General features: G+C 45.6%; 1 protein-coding gene and 1 long non-coding RNA gene across 3 annotated transcripts in view; one reads left to right on the forward strand and one right to left on the reverse strand.

Annotated features, from left to right (window-relative positions):
- nmdyn-D7 (nucleoside diphosphate kinase homolog 7) overlaps nucleotides 1–20247 on the forward strand; it is a 55830-nt gene extending 35583 nt beyond the window's left edge. For both annotated transcript variants that reach the window (XM_070532322.1, XM_070532323.1), the window contains 3 exons: nucleotides 1704–1817; nucleotides 5447–5554; nucleotides 19184–20247. In XM_070532322.1, the coding sequence (XP_070388423.1) occupies nucleotides 1704–1817; nucleotides 5447–5554; nucleotides 19184–19216 (255 nt within the window). In that variant the 3' untranslated portion in view covers nucleotides 19217–20247. The remainder of the gene's footprint in view (nucleotides 1–1703; nucleotides 1818–5446; nucleotides 5555–19183) is intronic.
- On the reverse strand, nucleotides 1696–22303 carry LOC135905129 (uncharacterized). The gene is made up of 3 exons (XR_010565329.1): nucleotides 22115–22303; nucleotides 5284–5500; nucleotides 1696–1815 (listed from the first exon to the last, which is right to left on the reverse strand). It is a non-coding gene; the product is annotated as an uncharacterized lncRNA (long non-coding RNA).
- Nucleotides 22304–22376: the final 73 nt, after the last annotated feature.

A 22376-nucleotide genomic window follows, 5' to 3' on the forward strand; every position in this document is an offset into this window, starting at 1 on the left:
ACGTCCTTTCTGCCACAGGCATCACGAGAACGTGACGCCCAGAACGAGAACGAGAACGAGAACGAGAACGAGACCGTCCGCCGCCAAGGTCTGTGTGTGGTGGCGCTGGCTAACACTCCCAGCGCTCTACTAGGAAACATAAATACCCAAGAAAAGTGGATGGGGAAACGGCGCCGCGGTAGCGCAATTGGTAGAGCATGGCACGCGAAATGCGAAGGTTGTGGGTTCGGTTCCCACCTGCGGCAAGTTGTTTTTTTCATCCACTTTCACTTCCATTAATTTATCGTTTCTTTATTTCATTTATTAAGCGCAAGTGATTTCCCCATGTTGTCGTTGGTGTCAGTGTTTGTTGGCTTCTTATGATATAATAAGAAAATCGAGCCCCTCGGTGAAGTCTCCTTTCTTATATATATATATATATATATATACATATACTAAAGATTTCAGATGTGCGAGTCATACGCAGGAAACGTTTTAAAGTGCGTGGTTTAATGACGAGCAACAGGAAATTCTGATTTAGCTGCCCTAAAGAAAGAGCTTCGCTGGAAATTGAAATGTTATCCTTGCAACAGTCGCACATGCAGGTCCTTTTGCGTGAGTGTTTGCATTAGCGCGTCTATCGCGTTACGGGCTTTTTGCACCACTTTGTAGTTTGCTGTAGGGTTGATGGATATCAATTATTTTATGGCCATACGGGCACTGCACCCAGGTAAAAACTACCAAGGGTTTGTTTCTAGTAGTTGTCTTTAGTTGGTAACGTTACATCAAGCTACAGCAATGGCCTGGGATACTTGTACTAAGTGAATCAAACTTACGTCACACTGAAACATGGTTAGTTCTCAGTCCCATACGTATTTGGTCTGTGTGGATTCAATGGAGGGCTTTCCATCGCTCTTTCTATCGCCGTCATTGTCCCGTGAAGCGTAGACGTCACACGTTTCGCCAAGCACAACCGCAATGATGTGCAGAACATTAAACGCCATAGAGTTCTATCATGAGTATAGTGTGATTACAACTGATGCACATCCGGCCGCGTACAGCATTAAAACAGAAAAAGAAGTTCAGCGGAAACGTTCATCTCCCTTTGTGTGAAATTCACAAAGCACCGGCATTTCTTTATCCCGTAAAAGGGAGCCTTGGTTGCATAACAAATTAACAACGTAATGGTGACAGAACTGAGCTGAGGTTACTTGAAGTAATCTTAGTATTAGCATGGGAATTGTTCGCCAACTTTGGGGTGATTTGAGCATTTGTCTAACGTTTCGTCTCTGACGTGACCTTCATAGGGCCCGCAGAGCCTTCTGAACCATTTGTCGAACCGGTTCGGAAAGGTTCCCCTAATAAGTTCCGATTCGGGTACAGTTCCAAGATGGCGGGAAAATAACGGTTCGGTTCATTTCGGGATCAGCTGAAAATACCGGTTCAGCTCTCGTTTTCGGCTCAGTTCCGATTCCGTTCGAGTTTTCTGTGCCCTGTGCGAGTTTTCTGTGCCCTTGTATCCCTAGTTCCCACTGTTGGTTGGAGTTAGTTCATTCAGAGTTCGCAAACCTATTGATTTTGAGCTGTGTCGCCACTGCATCCTGCAACGCCGCTGCTTGTCGGGTGATATCGCTGTTGACGCTGCCGCAAGAAAGAGCGAACACACATGCGGGCTCGTGTATGCATGTATTTTCTCATTGCTTCTTCTCTGCTGGACGCCGCAGACCATGGTGCAACAACTGTGCAGTGGTCCATGTCTAGCCATGGAAGTCAGGAGCTCGTCGGATTCCCAGAACTCGGCTCTGCACCTCAAGGAGCTCGTCGGCCCGGCAGACCCTGTGAGAATGCGCGCCTATAGATCCTTTGCTCATCTACCCTAACGCATACGTTATAAATACCGCTCAGTGGTGTTTCAGTTTGTGGCCGCTTTCCCACGACAGTCAACGTGCACCAGGCACAGAGGATCATATATTTTTTTAAATGACCTCTTTTTGTTTCTTCTTTGCACGTATTCACCATACTTTTGCGGGTTATAATATCGAAACGAGCCGGCTCATAATGTTCAGAGTGATGTTACGTGTATAGTTTCAGAGGCGTCGAATACTTCAAAAGACTGTTCTGATAACTCGGCATGTTGCTGCCCCCTGCAGCGAAGCTTATTCACTATTCTTCCTGCAGCGGAAGCCAAAGATATCGAGGAGGCACATTGCAACCAAGCACTGAAAAAAATCAGTGCAGTGCTGTAGAGACTTCTAGCTTGTGCGCTGTGTGCAGGTAGCGGTAACGCGAAAATCGAGAGTTCGACAAAAACTCGTCTCGTCGGGTTTGCTCATCGTGAAAGGTAAAAACTGACGCCGGCCAAAAAAACGTAAAAAATAAAATAAAACAAGACGGTTTGCATCCCTGTTCACAATTAAAGCAAACGAAAGGGGGAGGCGATAATGCACGTGCGAATAGATGGCGCAAACAGCGGGAATGAACGCAAGGAAGGCTGCCGGCATTGCGATTCAGTGTGTTATCAGAAGTCTGGATTAGTAATGACCCGTCTGGGCAGACTATATAATGTCTCGCCCTTTCGTTTGCTTTCATTGTGAACAAGGCGACCGTATGGGAGCCGAAACGCCTCGTTTCCTTTTGTTCTTATGTTTTTGGTCGGCGTCCGTTTTACCCTTGACTATAGCAGTAGTACTAGCAGTACTAGCAGTACTAGCAGTAGTTGCAGTAGTAGTAGCAGTAGACTATCACTGGTAGCAGCAGTAATAGTTATTAATTTTATTTGTTGGAAGATGGGGTTAAATTGGGTTTAACTGGAGAGGCTGGAAGCAGTATGGATCAAACTACATTTGTATTATATCCAAAAAAATTGTTTAGAATAACAAATAAAAATTAATAATTATCGACGACAAAAAGAGCGCTTTAGGGGGCACAGACACTTCAAGAAAAAATAAACATAACAACGAAGGTGAGTCACTGCACAAAATCGTCCCTATAGTATTTCACTCACATGTCCGTACTTACATAAAAAGAAGTATTTTACTGCACTGAAAGCTATTCAATCAAGGCCACTAACTGGTCATGCTCCAAGCATTGTTCCACGGAACAAAGGATGATTTCCAGAGCCCAAAGTTTAAAGCGTATCTATTGCCTTTGCTGGGTGTATCAATGGCCAGCCTCGCAGCACGTGGGCTAAGTCCCTATCCGCCTCTGCACACGAACATGAGGTGGAGCTTGCACGATGGGGGGTAAAAAAATAAAGAAAAGACCGGGGGTTTAAGATGTCAAAACCGTGATATGGTTAGGAGGCAGGCCGTAGTGGGGACTCTGGGTTATTTTTTACCAGCTGCGGCTGCTTAACGTGCGCCCAATGCACAATGCACGGGCGTTTTTCTTTTTTCTTTTTTTTAGCATTTTGCCCCCATCGAAATTCGGCCGCCGCTGCCGGGATTTCATCCCGCGCTCTCGTGCTTAGCAGCGCACCATAAGCATTATAACGAAAATGTTTTGTGCATGCCCCACCAAGGTGAAAGCGGTCAATTACTTTGAACTTTCAAGGTTGTTTAATATGTCACTTTTCTATATCAGATTTTTTTTTTTTTACGTACTGCAGGCCCATTACGGCCGATGCAGGAGTGGTTGCATGAACAAGTTTTGTTTACAGCAACAACACAAAATTTATGCAGTTATTAGCAATGATAAACTTTCACGATGAGAATTGAATATACTGGAGGTGGTTTACAAAGGAATCAATGATATTCCACCACACCGCGATGCTTGATAGATTATTCCAAAGAGGTTCATGCAGATAATGAGGTCTGGGTATTTTGAAGTGGCCATGGCCTAAGATGTAAATACATTTTTGTCTAGAAATGATTCTTCGTTGTGAAAATGATTACAAGTTTGCACTCGTAAGCACGAGAGTACCCGAAGCACTAGAGTACTTAGAGTAGTCTGACTATGCGTATTCAATGGCTAATTTTGGCATGCGTTCTATTTTGCTGATTAAGTGTTTTTGATAGGGACTCCAGATTAAACCGGCGTGCTTGGTCTGATTAGTGTCTTGTACGCATATAGTTTGTCATGTACGGGAGCTGTACAAAATTTCCTTTCTGGCATATGGCTGAAATATAGTGTGTCCAGTTAAGACCAGACGTGAGGCTATGACCCAGATATTTCGCCTGATCACTTTTGATAATTTCCGCGCTTCCAATATTATATATAGATTTAAGTGGTGTTTTCTTTTTGGCGTATTTAATTTTGTACCCCAAGTGTTACACCGAGAGTGGAAATGGCTGCAACGATCTATCAAGTTTTATTTGATCGCTTGCTATGTACAACTGTGTAAACAACACAGTCGTCGGCAAAGAGTCCTGTCTAAATGGGATCTTTAATGGAGAACTGGAGCTAATTAATATGCATTAGGAATAAGGGGGAGGGGGGTGCAAGAACTGACCCTTGAGGCCCTCCGGAACAAGCATCAAGTTCTTGCGACATATGTTTGTCGATCGCCCACTTTGTCTGTCTCTATTTAGGAAGCTTGAAATTCATGATATTATTTTACTTTGAATACCAAAAGCTGATAGTTTTCTAATTAAATCTTGACGTGCGCACGTAATTATGCGTACCTTAAAATGTTATCACAAATCATGTCACATATCACCTATATAGTTGCGGCAGAAATACTTTATTGTCATCTCTACTTTTGTTAGCTGCAAGTGTTCCAAGGTTTTCGCTCGCGAGGATAGGAATAATTGAAAAGACGGTACTAAGGTGAGTTAGTGACATTACATCTCTTTTCCTAGGGAATTGATGTTTAAGTGGTGGGGTAGTTAAAAAGATTGTTTCAGCAGACTTGTCACCAAACTCGACCATTTTTTTTCAGATATGCCAAAAATCATTTTTCATTGTACATTTTGTAGCAACATATATCGCAGTCTTATTTTTTTTTACTACTGCTGTAAGGCGTCTTCTTATTGCATTTCCGCGGCAGGTGTTAATGGTTTAGTGCATGCCGCTGCTAGATAATGACAAATGCGAATATGTTTAAACGTAGGCTTCGAGCTTTCATTAAGGTATACTTATGGAACAGTTGAATTATGACGACGAAGACGCCGAGAGCGGTGACCAAATAAATAAGGTGAGGCAGTGTCTCGTCTCGATCGCGTGTACTCGCCATATGTTGCGTTTTGCGACAAATTGCTGTAAAAAGTAATTTCGCATAAATTTCGGCCCCCTTTCCTTGCTCTTTCGATTATTCTACTCATTGTATACGTAGTCGTGGGTAATATAACGCTCGTCAGTGCTTACCCTTCAGTTCAGTTTCAGCCTGTGCCAGCTTCAATGAACAAGGAGCGAATGCACGTTGAATTAAAAGACCCCTGAGGGCGTCGTGGAGGGCAGAGGTCTGCGTCTCGCAAGCGAGTCTCCCGCGAGAGCGCTAAACAGCAGGCCGCCATATTTTCCTCGGCAGGTTCTCGCGAGGAGGCTGTACCCGGACTCCCTGCGAGCCGACGTGGGAAGAGACCTGCACAAGAATGGCGTGCATTGCACCGACGTGCCCGAAGATTCGGGGATCGAGGTATGCGCAGCAGCAGGTGGACGCTACAGATCGCACGTGCAAGTGCGCTAATACGCTGGCTTTGCAGTTGACAGTCTAATCTAATTGCCCGCCCAGTGGGCGGTAAAGAACTGGGGATTTATTTATTTATTTATTTATTTATTTATTTATTTATTTATTTATTTATTTATTTATTTATTTATTTATTTATTTATTTATACAACACAGGCTCACAGGTTCCAACAGGAGAACTGAGTGATTGGGGAGTAAGTACAACAAAATTACATTAAGCATAAACAGGAATGTTGTTAATGACTACAAAAATTCTATTTCTATACAATACTGAACAGACAACTTTAGAAGAAGTGAGTGTAGAAATTCTCACGGAACGTTTCACGGTTCGTGAAGGAGACAAAGCTGTCACGAAGATCATTGTAGAGTGCAATGGCTTGTGGCAACGCCGAGGAATTAAAAGCTTTGGTTCTACCAAATATGCGCGTGAGGCTGCGATGGTTATGAAGACGCCTATAGAAGTATGTACTGGGTCTACAACGGGCAACTTGTTTTTAGTTGCGCCGTGAATGTGTTTGCGTGTCAGACGTAACAGTGCGATTGCTGTGCGGGTACATAATGCTTGAAGTCTGCGTAAGTCTGCGTAATGCGTAAGTCTGCTTTAATTCGTGTGACACTAGAGTGCCGGTCGTAGTTCGATGAAATGAATCTTGCAGCTCTGTTTTCTACTGCTTCTAACATTGAAATTCACAAAGCTTTTCGTTGGTACGAGGCAGTCACCTGGGTACGATAACTAGAGGTGGCAGAATATTGGCTTCTTCGAATATCGAATCGAATATCGAATAGTCAAACGCCGACGCGCATACAACAGGAACATTATCACGGACAATCGGGGTCAGTTTCAAACAAATGATCATTGTAATTGTCATTAAAAGAACTGCACGAAGAGCCGCTCGAAATCGTCGCGTCGCAAAACGGCAACGAGCATTCTTTGGGGGCTTCCCACGATGCGACCCCTTCGCCCGCCGAAACGACAACGGAGCCCCGCGCTGACTATTGGGGCGTCGACTTCGAGGTGACAACCGCCGCGTTCTGTGGAAGCGGTAACGACCGTCATGGCCAGGGTTCTTACAGTGCTGCCAGCTGACCCTCACGGAGAGCCCATTAATTGATTCGAGGGTCCAACGTCGATGACTTACGTGGGAACAGCGTCGACTTCACGTTTCCAATTTCCGCGTGGTGCGTGGCCCGCATGCGGGGGCGATCGCGCAAGATCGGAGGTAGAGTCCGGTGGAAGGGTGCGGGATTTTGCGAACAATTCTACCATTATGATTGGCTGAGACGCGCCAATCAAAGTCCGTCGTCTAAAAACAACTTTTTTTTTTTAAAAGCGAGGACATCTTTAGTGCGGTGAGATGTGTTCGGACATCTTGTGTGCTCAGACTCAGTCAGACATGTAATCTTCCCCGACGTGGAGTGTGCTCCTATATCTCGGAACCAGTTGTGACTTCTAAATATGTAAAGTAAACCAGGACGACGCCCCGGTATAACTCAGGCCTAGCTACCATGTTTTAGGTGTTCGGGCGGCCCGAGTCCGAACCACAAACCCCCAGAACCTGATCGCAACATTTTTAGAGCCTGGTCATAAACAAGCTTTCCGAGGCTGACGTGGAGCTGTGTGACTGGGTTTCCAAGAGCGATAATTAATGGTTGTCGGAAAAAATATCAGAAGTTGTCGAAAAATAAAAAAGTCTGCTGACGTATTTGTGTGCCGTGGGCACAATAAAGGGCCCGTTACAAGGAAAACATCACTTGTTGTAGCGTAAAAGATGAAACTGCTACATGACTAGACTGCAAGAAAAACTAGTTGGCAGGCCAGAAGCAAAAATAACCGGTTATCAGGTCACGGACGAGAAGAAGGGGAACCGAGGGGCGCGATTTTTATTTATTTATTTATTTATTCATACTGCAGGCCAACATACTGGCCCATGCAGGAGGGGTAATACAGTTTACAAGGTAATAACAATGCAACAAAGATAATAAAAAATGTATATATAACCAGTGCATGAAAATGATGCATCCCATAGTCACGTTACAAAGATCATAATGCTTCCCTTAGCACAGTAACTACAACAAAATAATCGCACATTTGAATTTATTTGTGGATCAAAACGCTGTGCCAACAACAATCGCGCAAGATCGGAGGTAGAGTCCGGTGGAAGGGTGCGGGATTTTGCGAACAATTCTACCATTATGATTGGCTGAGACGCGCCAATCAAAGTCCATCGTCTAAAAACAACTTTTCTTTTTTTAAAGCGAGGACATCTTTAGTGCGGTTATTCACAACCATATAAAGCCAAGGGATAAAGAAACCAAGGAATGCATATGGTAAATTATTTGGAATTATTGAAGTGCGAAAATTATAAGCCCAAGTAAATGAAAGTATAGAGAAAACAAAACGACTAGCTGCCGGTGGGTGTCGAACCAACAACATACGCATTACGGGCACGTTGCACTTCCAATCGTGCTACGGCGACGGCTGATCCCACGTCGACATTCTTCGGTATTTGCGTGTCTGTACAAGCTCAAACCCGACTCGTGTTAGCCAGTGCCACGCTTCTGCACCGAAACCGAAAACGAAGCTTGCATTAGCGATTTTGTTTCTGCATGGCTTGGAAAACCTGCGTCGTTGTTTTACTTCCGCCAATTTGCGATACATCGTTCAGCGGGAGGAGAACAGTAACTCGATTTTAGCAGTCGGTGGTTTGCAAAATAGTTGGTTAGTTTCGATATTCAAAAATACCGAATAGTCAATTTCCGAAAACGAATCGAATATCGCACACTAACTATTCGCATTCAAAACTTTAAATGTTCGCCCGCCCCTAGAAGTAACATGTCCAACATCTCGATTGGCTGACACCTGCTAATAAAGAAGAATTTCACAGTACCTTTTTATGAATAAGGCACAGATTCCGAAAAAAAAGAGGAAGCGTTCGTTTATATCCACTTACGCACCTCGTAAGCCCGCAAGCGAAACGTGATTATATGTTCCTCAATCTACCATATACATTCCTGTTCACGTACCATTTGTCTGGGGATTTATTTATTTATTTATTTAGTTATTTATTTACAAAGACCTTACAGGCCCCCGTAGGAGCATGACGTAGGCAACGGAGACAATACTATAAGAGCTAGTAAGCATATAATGTAGCAAGTGGCCACTTTTCATACATTTCTAATACAAAGCATACAAACACAAGGGATACAGTATACTTTCAAGATGTAACTGATGCGCAGTATAAACCAGAATGCGACTGAGAAATAACAAAGAAAAGCATTAATTCGGTGAACAGATTAAAGGGGCGTAATTGAAAGATGACTGCTGACTTGGTTGCGGAAGGAATCATGTTTTGTTAAGGAAGCGATATTATCATCCAAATCGTTCCACAGAGAAATGGCACGTGGAAGCGCAGAGCTGTCGAAGGTTAATGTGTGACCGAAAATGCGCGAGTAACCGAAATTGTTTGGAGGCTTTTTGACATACGCAAAGGCCTTTCGAGCGGTATGTGGAGGCAGCCTATTACCACGAACGTTCTTGTGAAACAAACAGAGAAGTGCGATGCAACGGCGAGTTTCAAGTGAAATGATGTCATTATTCTGTTTAATCTATGTCAGGATAGTGAATATGACTGGCTTATCGCTTGTCATACGCATCTAGGCCCGTATTCACGAAATGCCAGTCAGTCTTGATGCTCGACATATTATTAGCAACGGCAGCCAGAGAATGACAAAGAGCACTACGATCGAAAACGTTCGTGGATACGACCGCTGTATATTATCGGTCATGCATTGTCCCAGCCACGCCTTCGGTTTTAAATCATCAAGCATGCAACACCCGATGACCATTACCCACTCACTAGCTGTTCAACTAATAAGCATGGAACACCCAACCTAGGAATTCGGCCGATCATTTTCGTTCGTATATCTTATTTTATGCGACCCACTTTTATATGGATACAGCACCACGTAACATGAAAGAAAAAAATGACAGAGCATATCCAATCTGGATCGAACCAACGACAAACAATTTGCAGCCGAGCGTTCTAACCAATGCACCATGTTCACTTATACAGTATATAAGTGAACACAGTGTATTTGTTAGAGCAAGTAAGCAGGTGTTACAATTGGTTGTTAATTGTTTATAACATCGAAAAATGTCTAGGATGAGCAAGTATATGTATAATAGTGTCGTGAAATTTATTTTGTAGCACGAATAAGGTGTATAGTTACAGCGAAAAAGGAAAGTTATCGCACGTAGCGTAGGTTCGAAGCGTTACCTGAACTAGCAAACAAACAAAAGGAAAGAAAGAAAGAAAAAGTGTGTACAAATAACATTCGATTCTTTGCTATAAGTTATAACTCTTGTTCACAGTAATTCAGATTAAAAATCAGAGTCACCGTGGAGTCGGACATTTCTATCTGGTTCTATGACTGAATACTTAACATGTGATGCCATCGGGCAAAAAAGGACTTTCCACATCCGCCCACCATGGCTCTGAGTGGCGCTGGTTAACACTCTTAGGATAGATCTTGTAAAACATGGAGCCCAAGCATGGAGGAAAGAAAAAAAGAAACTAGGTGGGAGCGTCACGTGACAATCTTGAAGCCTAGTCATAAAAAATTTAGAGGATTCGGATCAAATAGGCCCTCCCGTGATAGGTAAGCGGTAGATTTAGCCGGCTTGCTTTGGTTGCGTCTGCTGCGGGAGTTTTGGAATATGCGCACATAGTAGGCAAGGTCGATTCAAATAGGTCGCGAAGCTTCGGGCGAATAGTGGTTCAGTACAGATTGTCAATGACATCAGCATGGGGAGTTATGGGAGCAGCGATTGAAGCGCGACTATGTTTGGAGGGAACAAACATTGGGAAATAAAAACGCGTTTTTTTATTCAAACGAGACACAGTTACATTCATTCAACGAAAATAAAATTCCTAGTCAATTTTATATATTCGTGATGAGTTAAGAAAATACGTTTAATTTTATTATTAATAATAAATGCATTTCTTTCAGCGCCCATCGCTACAGGGGGCGTTGACGCCACTATCACTCGCAGTGCAATGCACGTCTTGAAATGGGCAGAAAGGCGCACTCGTATCACCTGTTGAAATACGCCCCCTTCACAATTTGTGCTTTCTTGCTTGTCGAAGTTTGTCTGAACTTGGTGACGCGGGTAGCTTCATTGCTTCTTAATCTGTTCAGTCAAAAGTAGTGAGTTACGACCGCCAGATAATTGTGTAGTTCTTTTCGTGCGACTGCGCTGGCCGACGGGCTTGGCATCCGACAATAGGATCAGCACTCTACACCTAAAGCTTTCGTCGGCCTCCAAAGAAAGTATGTTCTGTGCAGGGACGTGATTTCGACAACCGTACGGCTGGCCTTTTCCTGCATCGCTTTCCACACTGAAATCTCGAAACGCCCATCAAGTCGAATGGCGGGGTATTTGAATATATAGCTCCAAAGGAAGAACAACAAAACAAATTTCGCGCCTTCGAAAACAAAATGACGTCACTTCTGCTTTCAACGAACATGGCGTCAGGTTATTTTTTCTTCCACCGGAAGTGTTCCCACCACATACAGATGGCGCTAAGCCCCATGAACCGGCGATGGACCGCCATGTTTCAACGTATGGGCTCCTATGGAAGCTTCGCTACCAGGTACATTTACCTTGAAGTAGGCGTGGCAAACGCACGCCGAGGCTGAGTGAAGGAATTAAAAAGTACGAAGCAGTCGAGTCTCGATCTGTTATGCCAATCAGCCAATGCACCGAACGACCACGCGGCTCGCCGCTTAGGCAAGCAGCAGACATGCAGGCGCCGAGGCTGTAGCGAACGAAGGCGTCCTGTAGTTAACCGGCATTGTGCCCAACAACCCGCCATGACCACCTAAAGTACGGCTGGTCTTGTTTCGGGGGCGGTTTCAGGGAAATTAGGAAACATTTCGTACTGCAAACGTGTGAAGGCAACCAAGCCGTTCTTGCGACGGCGATTCGTCGCGTTTGGGGCCCTCTTCTAGGAAGCAGTATGATGTCTTTCGCCTTGGCAAATATGTACAGGCGCACAAGCGGGCGTCCAGGGCCCGCAGCGACTGCTTTCCTGGTTGACAAAAAAAAAATCGTCCTATCTTGTGCCTAACGGCGATTGACTGCCGAGCCGGGGACCCCGACCACATTTAAGGCCATGCCGGCCCATCGTTATGGCTGACGGTTCCAGTCAACGTTGTAGTTCTGCTGAATACATTCTGCCTCTCAGCAGACCGGCGAGAACTTAATAGGCGTGTCTCAACAGCGTAACGACGTCGAACCACACAATCTTACAAAATAGTACCACCACCACCACCTCCACCACGTAAATCTCAAGGAAAGGCGACGACTTCGGCGTTTAGATTGCAGGGTAATGATATTTATTTATTTCACAACGAAAGACGCCCAGCAGAATCGAACACGCGACAAATAACTATACCGTGATACATGTCGTCTTATCCTATATAGGTGCAAGACAGCGGAACAAAAATTAGCAAGAAAATACGCACCGGAGTTTACGGTACACTACAGCTGGTTTGACGAAACGATAGACCACGCTCGGTCATTCTCTGGACGGTTTTCGAGGTGAGAGCGCTAACTGCGCAAGTGATAAGCGCAAGTGATGCTTTGAAAATTATGTCGTCATGGGTCTGGCTCCCCAGTCTTTCTCCATGTTCCAAGGCAACGCGTTTGAAGCGAAGAACTAAGTATGGACAGCTGGGCTAGTTGGTTGTGATTGGCATTATGAAACATCGTTCCAGCGCACATTTGAACACGGACGACAAGAAAAGGACAACACGAACGCCGGACTTGTTTTCCGTAGTTTCCGATCTGTTTTCCGTGAATAAAATTCAGTTGAAGTCCAGCGTTCGTGTTGTCCTTCTCGTCTCGTCCGTGTTCAAATGTGCGCTGGAACGATGTTTCATGAAGCGAAGAACGACGTCCGCGGTAGCAGAAGGCCACGCGTTTTACTTCCTACGTACCTCCGTGCCTCTGATGGCAGACGCCACTAAAACAGTGATCGTTACCACGTACCAAACAATCACGAATGGTCCGGCAACAATGTGGGCCTATTCCTACCCAAAAGGCACCGTACACAAGGCCCCAGAGAGCGGAAGGGGCGGCTTCAGAGGAGGTTGGCCTGCCGAGGCTAGCTGAATCACGTGACGCTCCCTCCTAGTTTTTTTTTTTTTTCCCTTCCTCCACGTACCCAAGTTAGTGGGCGGATTGCTGGCCGTCGCCGTAGCACGATTGGTAGTGCAACGCACGCGTAATGCGTAAGTTGTGGGTTCGGCTCCCACCGGCGACAAGTTATCTTTTCGCCCACTTTCGTTTCCCTTTTCTTCATTATTTCCTACATTTCAATTTCAACTACAGCTAATTCCTCCGCTGCTTTCCTTGGCTTCACTGTCTGTTGACTTTATGCTCTCATGATTAACAAAATCGAGTCCTTCGGTTCCCCTTCTTCTCTGGTCTATATCAAGTAATGCGTCTCTACTGTATTCTTTTTTCTTACTTCCGTTGGTGGTGTGAGAAAAGAACGGAAGAGCTGCATCCTCTATACTCTTCTGCCCACTTCCTTGTGTATCGTACGAAGTTCATATAAGCCAAAGTGAAGAGAGAAATAATTGAAGTTCTTTTCAGGGAGGAGGAGGAATGAACGTTTATTGTAAGAAACAGCGAGAAAGTGTCCTTTCTTCGCCATAGGTGGGCGGCTCTCTCAGTCCAGAAAGCCGTTGGCTAATGCTGCAGCCCGCGCCCGGTCCACCAGACTTCGCTGATCTTCCAGGCTCTGTGCCTTTAACATTGCCTCCCACGTTTCTTCGATCGCTTGTAGCGGTTCTGAGGCATCATCATCCCTGTTTTTCTCGCGGTGCGGGCACACCAACACCATGTGTGGGAGCGTGTCTGGAACGTCACAATACCGGCATAGGTATGAGAATTTGGTGGGGTGCATTCGGTGCATGATAATTCCATGTACATACGTATTTGTTTGTAGTCTGCGGAGGGCGGTGGCTTCTTCCTTGCTTAATTTTGGATCAGGTGGAGGATATTGTCTTCTTTCCAGTCGGTAATGTTGCAATATTACGGCGTAGTTGATGGGAATGTCCTCCACCCTCGTCGCTTTCCGGAGACCATGCGGCAGGAAATCCCGGCTGGTATGCTCTCGGGCAGCAGCATGTGCTGCTTCGTTTCCTGCCAGGTGTTCGTGGCCTGGGGTCCATGCGACGTAGGTGTCGGCTAGTTCTTGGCGTCTTGTTATTTCTTTTAGAATCTTCACTGCTGCGGCAGAAATTCGGCCTTTTCGTAGGTTTCTACATGCCGTTTGCGAGTCGCTCAAGATGATTGCTGTATCTTTGCATGTGGCGATGCCGAGGACGATGGCCACTTCCTCCGCCGTTTCTGGATTTCTGGCCGGTATGGTGGCAGCGATTAGCTCCTTTCCTTGATTGTTGGTCACGGTAATTGCGTAAGCTCTTCTACCTGGGTATTTTGCCGCATCTGTATATCTCGTGTTCGGGTTCTTTGAGTATTTCTTGCTCAGCGCTCTCACTCTTGCTTGTCTTCTGTCTTTGTGGTATGTTGCATGCATGTTGCGAGGTATTGGAGCGACTGAGATAGAGTCACGAAGAAGTGGCAGCAATCGGGCTTTCGCGTCTGAGTCTGCTATGAAGATTTCGCTGTATGCGAGCTTGCGAAGTACTGCTCTGCCTGTTTGAGTGAGCTTAAGGCGTTCCAGCTGGCTGGCTCTGTGCGCTTCGCTCATTTCTTCCCAAGTGTTATGGAGGCCAAGTTTGAGGAGTGTCGTGGTTGAGGTCGTACTGAGGAGTCCTAGTGCGCTCTTGATCGCTTTTCTGATGATGATGTTGAGTTTTTCAATTTCAGCTTTCTTGAGGAGTAGATACGGGGTGTTATATGTGATCCGGCTTATAAGGAGTGCTTGGATTAATTGGACGGTTTCTTGCTTTTTAAGTCCTCTTCTTTGGGTGGTTATACGCCGAATGAGATGGGTTACTTGTGTTAGGGTCTTTTGAAGCTTCGGAAGTGTAGCTGCCCCAGAACCGTCTTTATGTATTGTGAGGCCAAGGAAGCGGAGGGAGCCAACTTGAGGGATATCGATTCCATTGAGTCTGACGTTGGGATCTGGAGCGCCGTAGCCTGGTGGTCTTCCCCGGGTCCTTGCCTTGAGTATAAGTAGCTCCGATTTTTCGGGGGCGCACTGGAGACCGCATTATGAGAGGTACTGTTCTATCTGATCGATTGCCTCTTGGAGGGTAGTTTGCTGTTGGCCGGTTGTGGACGCTTTTGTCCATAACGTTATATCGTCGGCATATATTGCATGGCTTAAATCTTCGATGCCATCGAGTTGTTGTGGGAGCTTAATCAGTGCGAGATTGAACAGCAAAGGTGAAATGACTGACCCTTGTGGAGTTCCTTTGTTGGGCATTTCGAACTTGTCGCTTCGGATGTTGCCTATACCCACCGTAGCCATGCGATCTTTGAGAAAGTCGTGTACGTATTGGTAGGTCCGGATTCCGCAGTTTGTATCTTGGAGATTTTGGAGGATTGCTTCATGCTTCACATTATCGAAGGCTCCTTTTACGTCTATTGTCAAAATAGAGAACTTTTTGTGGCGTTCTAGGTGGTCCAAGAGGTCTTCCTTGAGCTGTAGTAGTATATCTTGTGCTGAGAGGAGCTGTCGGAAGCCAAACATTGTGTCGGGCATGAGCCCCGAGTCTTCGAGGTATGTGGGGAGGCGATCGTGAACCATGTGTTCGAGCAGCTTTCCAGCGCAGGAAGTAAGGGAGATGGGCCTTAGGTTGCTGATTTGTAGTGGCTTGTTGTGTTTTGGGATCATAATTACATTTGCGTGCTTCCATTCTGCTGGGAGCACACCTTTTTCCCAGCAGTTATTCATGTAGTCGAGGAGTCCATTTAGGGCCTTGTCTGGGAGGTTTCGTAGGATCTTGTTGGTCACCTTGTCATTTCCTGGCGATGTGTTACGGGTCAATTTGGCAAGGGCGGCATGGAGTTCAGGAAGCGTGAAAGGGCTGTCGAGGGTGAGATTTGGTTCGCCTTTGTACGGTCGGGGATCGGTAACCTTGGGGGCATTGTCTCCGACAAGTTTACGCTTGATTTCTTCCAGGATTTGTTTGTCTGTTCCTGGATGGGAGTTAATGATTTTCTTGAGGTCATGTCTTTGCTGGGTCTTGGTTCTGGTGGTAGCTAGAAGGGCTCGCAGTATATGCCAGGTCTTCTTCGTGCTTAGTGTGCCTTGAAGTTGATCGCACAGTTTATGCCAATTCTGCCTGTTGAGTTGATCTCCGTATTCTTCCGCTTGCTTTGTTATGTGAGCGATCCGTCTCTGCAGTTTGCGGTAAAGTTTCATCTTTTTCCACCGCCTCAGTAGTCCCCTTCTGGCATCCCAAAGATGTGGGAGGTGAGAGTCAACGGCCGGCGTGTCCATCGTGAGTTGGATGACTTTAGTGTGCTTCTCCGCTGTCTTGACCACTTCGGTGAGCCACTCTTCAATGTTTTCGATGTTTTCTTCTATGTCATGTTCTCGGAAGGCCTTCCAATCCGTCAGCTTCGCCGTTCCTGTTCTACTCGGCTTCTTATGGTGCAGGATTTCAAGCTGAAGGATGTGGTGGTCGCTGCCGAGATTTTCTTCCATTCGGGTCCATTCCGCCTTGGATATTCCTACTGTAAAGGTGAGGTCGGGATTTGTATCCCTGGACACACTGTTGCCTATTCGAGTCGGTAGTTTAGGATCATTCCAGAGGGTGAGGTGATTTTGTTGCGCCGAATCGTGCACTCGCGCGTCTTTCTTGGTCGTGTGCTGGTAACCCCATGCTGTGTGGGGGGCATTAAAATCCCCCATTATTACGAGTTTATGTCCTTTAGATAGTTTTCTGGCTTGCGTGATGATGTTTACAAAGTCGGATAACGGATCCCTGGGTGGGCTATATATGCATAGTACGAATAGTCTTTGCTGTGTCTTCTTCTCAGGTAGCACTTCCACTAGGGTGTGTTCCACGGTTGTTCCCTGAATTGCGTGATCCTGCGTGGTGAGATTTTTCTTCGTCAGGATGGCTGTTCTCTGAGATACGGTGTGTGTATCATATCCCTCTATGCACAGATTGGTGTAATAGGTTTCTTGGATAGCGATGATATCTGGTTGTTCCAGTTTGGTCAGTTCTTGGAGGTTTGTTCTTTTGGTTCGAATAGAGCGACAGTTCCATTGCCACAGCTTCATTGGGAGTTGTGGTAATCTCTTCTTAGTATTACTCGCCATCTTGTTCGATATCGTTCTCTTCGCCCCGGGCCATGGATTCCGGTCTGGCTGCATTGTGGAGGTCTTTACGTGCTTTCTTGCGAGCCGTGTCGGTGTTGTTGAGTAGCTTTTCTACTGTGGCTTTCGTTACGTGGTTCTGCTTGGCATAGGACATGAAGTTGCTGAGGTCTTGGAGGGTGGCATGGATAGGGGCCAGCTGAGCGGTGATGTGTTCCAGGAGCTGTTGTGTTATCTCCTTGGCAAAAGTGGCCATGGCCTCCTGTATCTGCTTCCTTACCTCCATTGTTACGATTTTCTTGATTCTTTCTTCCGTAAGGGGTGGTGGGATGTTTGGCATTCCTTGAGGTTTCGAGGCTTGATTGGTGGTGTTTTGTTCTTTGCACCTTTGTACGAGCTTGTCAATGAGGACTTGCTGATTTTGGAGTTGTGCTCGCAGGTCTCGTTCGGTTTCCGTGGGTTCTTGTGCTCGTGTGTTTCCTCCTGCAGCGTCTGCATACGTGACTCGCTTTTGTGGGTTGCGTGTACGGGATCCAGATCGTGATCTCGACCGGGGTCCATCGTTTGCTTGACCACTTGATGATTTGGAGTCACTTCTGGATCTGCGTGGACTCCGTAGTGAGGTACTGCTCGATTCGGATAGTGCCGGAAAGTCTGAGTCTGAATTTGAGTTCCATCTGCGTTGCTGCTCTTGGATCTTGTTTTCCCATTGCAGTCTGATCTTGTACGGTGGTGGATTTGGCTTCAGTTTATGTCGGGACCCCTTCCCTGCTGTCTCATGGGGTTGTTGACAGATTTTACAGCTGGGTTGGCAGTCATGTTCTTCCGGTTGATTTTCCATCCCGCACATGTAGCAGAAGTTGATAAGTGGTTTCGGGCAGATATCCTGCCGGTGCCCTAGTTCTCCGCAGGTTCTGCAGTACTGCACAGATTTCCTGTATGGTTTGCAGCGCTAGTCACAGCATTTATATATGATGTTGTATGGGACGTGCGGTCCGTCGAAGTAGATGAGTGCTGTTGACGATCTTCCCAGCATGCGTGCTGCGAGAACCGTGTATCTTGCGGATACTCGTAGTCCTTGTAGTAGTTCTTCTTCGCTCGTGCCTGGCGGGATGTTGTAGATTACGCCTTTGCTGATGCCCTCTGGGGTCCTGACATGTGCTTTGACTTCGTAAATGGACCCTCCAAGCTGGATGCTGGTGATCTTGAGGAGCATGTCGTACGCTATGTCTTTGTTTGGTGTACTTGCGATGATTATATTCTCGGCATGTTGCACTTGAATCCGGATGTTGTCGTAGAAGTCTTTCTGGGACAACTTGCTAGCTCGGCCGATGGCATGTGTCACTGCCACCAATGTCCATTTGGAGAGTTGTAATCCCGCCTTAGGTCTGTAGATTATCTTCGTGTCGTCCACTGGCAAAGGCGGAAGTCTCGGTTTTCTATAATGTGGCATGTTTCCCGCAATAGGTGTTGTTGGTCCGGCTTGCTGCGTTCGTAGTTGGTCTGCTTCCTCGGCTGTGGGTTTTGTATGCACCTGGGTCTTCTTGCCTCTCCTCTCCCATGTGTGCCATTTTTCCTGGATGTTTATCGCCTTTCCGCTGTTCACGTCATACGTCCACCCCGCTTCCAGTTGTTGCTGCCCTTGTATCGTCTCCACCTGCATTTCAATGCTGTTGTTTTCCTGGCTCAGTTCTCGTGCACTTGCTGCGTCGGATGCGTCAGTCATTGGTACACAGCAGCAGCGCCGAGTCGCTCTCGAAGAGAGCGAGCGGCGGCTCACGACCGCTCACGAGCCACGGGATACGCTCCGCGGGTCACGGGTCACGCGCGTTCGGCCGGCCGCTTGCCCTTGTAGGGTTAGCTCCGTTAGCGTGGCGTGAAACCTTGAAACGGGAAAAAATGACGAGAATTCCACGTACCGCTCATAAACTTGATATCCTCCGGTACCGCTTCCCGTGCCGCTTCCGTCGATGCCACAGTGTCGATGAATAAAAGCAGGTGTCCGGAAAATTGCCGAAAAATGCAGGAGCCCATGCGAAGTGCGTCAGCACTGCTTGGCTTTTCAGCGACTCCTAGTAATAATTAGTTAAGTGGGCTTCTGTGCATCTTCTGCATGCATTTTTCTATTGTTTTGCCTCCTGTTGCACGTAAATGTTCCGCATGTTCCTCGGAGCACATGGTCCGTAGGCGTCCACTTATTGTTGAGTGCATGCCGAAAAGTGGGCTTTTGCTTCTGTAGTCAGCTCTCACCTTGGTCTATTTGCAGGTGGAGTTCTTCTTCCACGCTGGGAAATCCTGAAGCTCCGAGAGAAAGAATAAAAAGTCCACGGTGCTCATCGAAGGCGCGCCTCACAGGAAATTGATTATTTTTCATCGGCGTTGCTTTAAATTTACAAGGAGCAGAGAGATTCAACAAAAGCTAACTAGAACAATAGTAGCTAACTTATCTAAATGCCAAACAATCGCGGGCTTAACCCAAGCCAGACTTTTCAGTAATACTACAAGTCTAATACCATCAGTAACACTAGGATTGTAACTACCACGACCACAAAATCACAATTTTTCTAAAGCGTTTGTTAGAAAAAACGCCAAGCAACCATGAGCTTAACTCAACCCAAACTTTTCAGTAAAACTACAAGTCTAATACCATCAGCAACACTAGGAGTGTAACTTCCACGACCACGAATTTTTCTAAAACGTTCGTCAAAAAAAAAGAGAGAAAGAAGAAAGATAGGCGATTGCTAACGGGATCATCAATTTCCTGAAAACAATGAAGCAGGACCACATTGAAAGTAAAAATCGATTGCAGCAGGTGGAACATGAAATACGATGGAATAAGCGGCGCCTTCATGCCCGTTCACTGTTGCGGAAAAAAAATCTCGCAACTCTTGATTCTTTGAGAAAGTTCTAATCTCGGTTGCTTCCGAAAACCTTGGCGCTCAGAGGACGAACCAATGAACATTTTGCCTGCCGGCCCTTTACCAAAACTGCGAAGCATAATGAAGGAACCCGTTAAGGTTCTTTATTTCTGTTTTTCTTCTCGATAGCAGCCTATTTCCTCACGGAACTTAATTCATGCCAGAATATTCTTAGCTATGATAGCTACGCTACCAAGCGACTACTGTTCACCGGAGCCGAACAACGCGCTTTGTTGGCAATTAAACAACGCCACTAAAGCACGAATTGCAAGCTACATACAGCTAAGCTATGAATGAATGCCATCGGGAAGGATTCGGCAATGAAGTGGACGTAAGCAAGTGGCTCGAACTGCGCACGGAGCCATGTAAGGTGAAACATGGGTAAATTATAAACTCCATTGGCTGTTTAATTTCTTTTAGTTGAATTCGTGAGACCACCAACAAACGAGACATTCCCCTTCTCTTTTCTTTCCTCTCTCTCTCTCCCTCTCTTTCTTTTTCGTGTAATGCCTCCTTGCACGGTTGTACACATTGCAGAGCAAGGTGTGTATTTTCTCTAAATGTATTTTTTTTTTCACGAGAAGCTTTCTCTATGATACTTAGCTTCCAAGCATTGTCATAACGAAATAAATAATGAAACATAGTTCGAAGCATTGTTGTAGTGTCCATAGAGAAGTTACATTTCTTTCAGAAACTTGAAATATGCAGCAACTCGGCATAAGAGTGTTATTTTGGTCAAGTAGAACGAGAAACGCAATAAATTTTACCTTACTGAATCAAATATCGAAAAGCAGGGTCGTTGTATCGCTAACAAAAATTTTCGCAGAACATAAATGTGAGGATATTGAACAGAACATTTCGCACAATGTAACAAACACACAAGTTCGGTTACGTTTTCAAGTTAAAGATGGAAACAGCGTGAACGAAAGTTTGCATGATAATTGCGACAATAAACCGGAACATCTATCTATCTATCTATCTATCTATCTATCTATCTATCTATCTATCTATCTATCTATCTATCTATCTATCTATCTATCTATCTATCTATCTATCTATCTATCTATCTATCTATCTATCTATCTATCTATCTATCTATCTATCTATCTATCTATCTATCTATCTATCTATCTATCTATCTATCTATCTATCTATCTATCTATCTATCTATCTATCTATCTATCTATCTATCTATCTATCTATCTATCTATCTATCTATCTATCTATCTATCTATCTATCTATCTATCTATCTATCTATCTATCTATCTATCTAAAAAACATGGAGTGGTACGTTTGAGATGCAAAAAGTTAGAGGCATTGAATGCCCTACATGCATTGAATGAACCTTTCTGCGCGATTCCTTTCACTTGGTTATGTGCTCGAATTTGCAGTCAATTTTGGGGGTGGACTAAATCAGTTTTGGGAGCGGACCAGGTCGGTTTTGAACGTAGGTCAAGTCAGTTTTCGAATTGAGCAATGTCAATTTTTAGAGTAGGGCATCCGAATTTTGGGGGTAGGACAAGTCAGTTTTTGGAAGGGGCCAGGTCAGTTTTGAACGTCGCCGGATTTTGCGTTTCATGGCGCATATGATGCTTTCGCATTAATAACACTTAACAAGTATCGCCAGATGATGTCCTCGCAATTTTCATACACGGACCACTATCTCACAATGCTATTTACTCTGTGCATTTGGAATTTTTGTCATAATATAGGCATTTTTATGCAATGTAAATACGTGCAAGTAGTAAAGACAGTCGACAAGAAACACAGCGTCATTCACTAAGTCATTGCATGAATTGAAACTTGCCGGAAAGACCCGCCAAAATATAAGTTTAATACGCTATCAGCAGATGGCGCTACAATAGCTACTGTTATTCCATTGCTGATATTTGGCCCCTCCTCAGAGGACTGTGTACCGTGTGCACTGTAACGAAGGAAAACGATAGGCAGAGGAAAACTTGAATAGGGTGCACAGCTATAATTCAGGCTTCGGTAATGAGTTGCTGGCAGTAGAAACGGCCATACCAGAAAGGCGCTCGAACTCCGACGCCAGTTTATCGATGTTACTGTCCTCTAGTGACCGAGAGAAAAATACTGTTTTTCAGAACCGTTTCCTTAGAAACTGGTGAGTCTTTTTTTCTACTGCTTGAGTTAGGCCAGCCTACAAGGTTTTCTGCTATTCAAGTGCATTAAATGGCGAGGGAAGCAGTGTGGTGCGTTAGAAGGACAGTCTGAACGTCCCCACCATGGAGGAAGGAAAGAAGAGTAGCGAACATACCGCAACGCAATTGAAGCCAAACCTGGTGGGCCAATGGTGGCCCAACACGTGATCGTACGTCAGAGTGTGCGGTTGGTTTTAGTGCTCCCGCTCTGCAGGCAGAGCCACGGCAAGGCAGCTGAACAAGCGCGCACCGAATAAAACTACTGGCATAGGCACTGGGGAACCAAACGTCTCAGCAAATCTCGATTCTTGCTCTGGGATCTTGGCGCAGGAGGTCATGTGTTGGGCCACCACTGGGGCTTCACGGAGCGTTCGCTTG

Source organism: Dermacentor albipictus, chromosome 1, assembly GCF_038994185.2.
Source record: "Dermacentor albipictus isolate Rhodes 1998 colony chromosome 1, USDA_Dalb.pri_finalv2, whole genome shotgun sequence".
NCBI lineage: Eukaryota > Metazoa > Arthropoda > Arachnida > Ixodida > Ixodidae > Dermacentor > Dermacentor albipictus.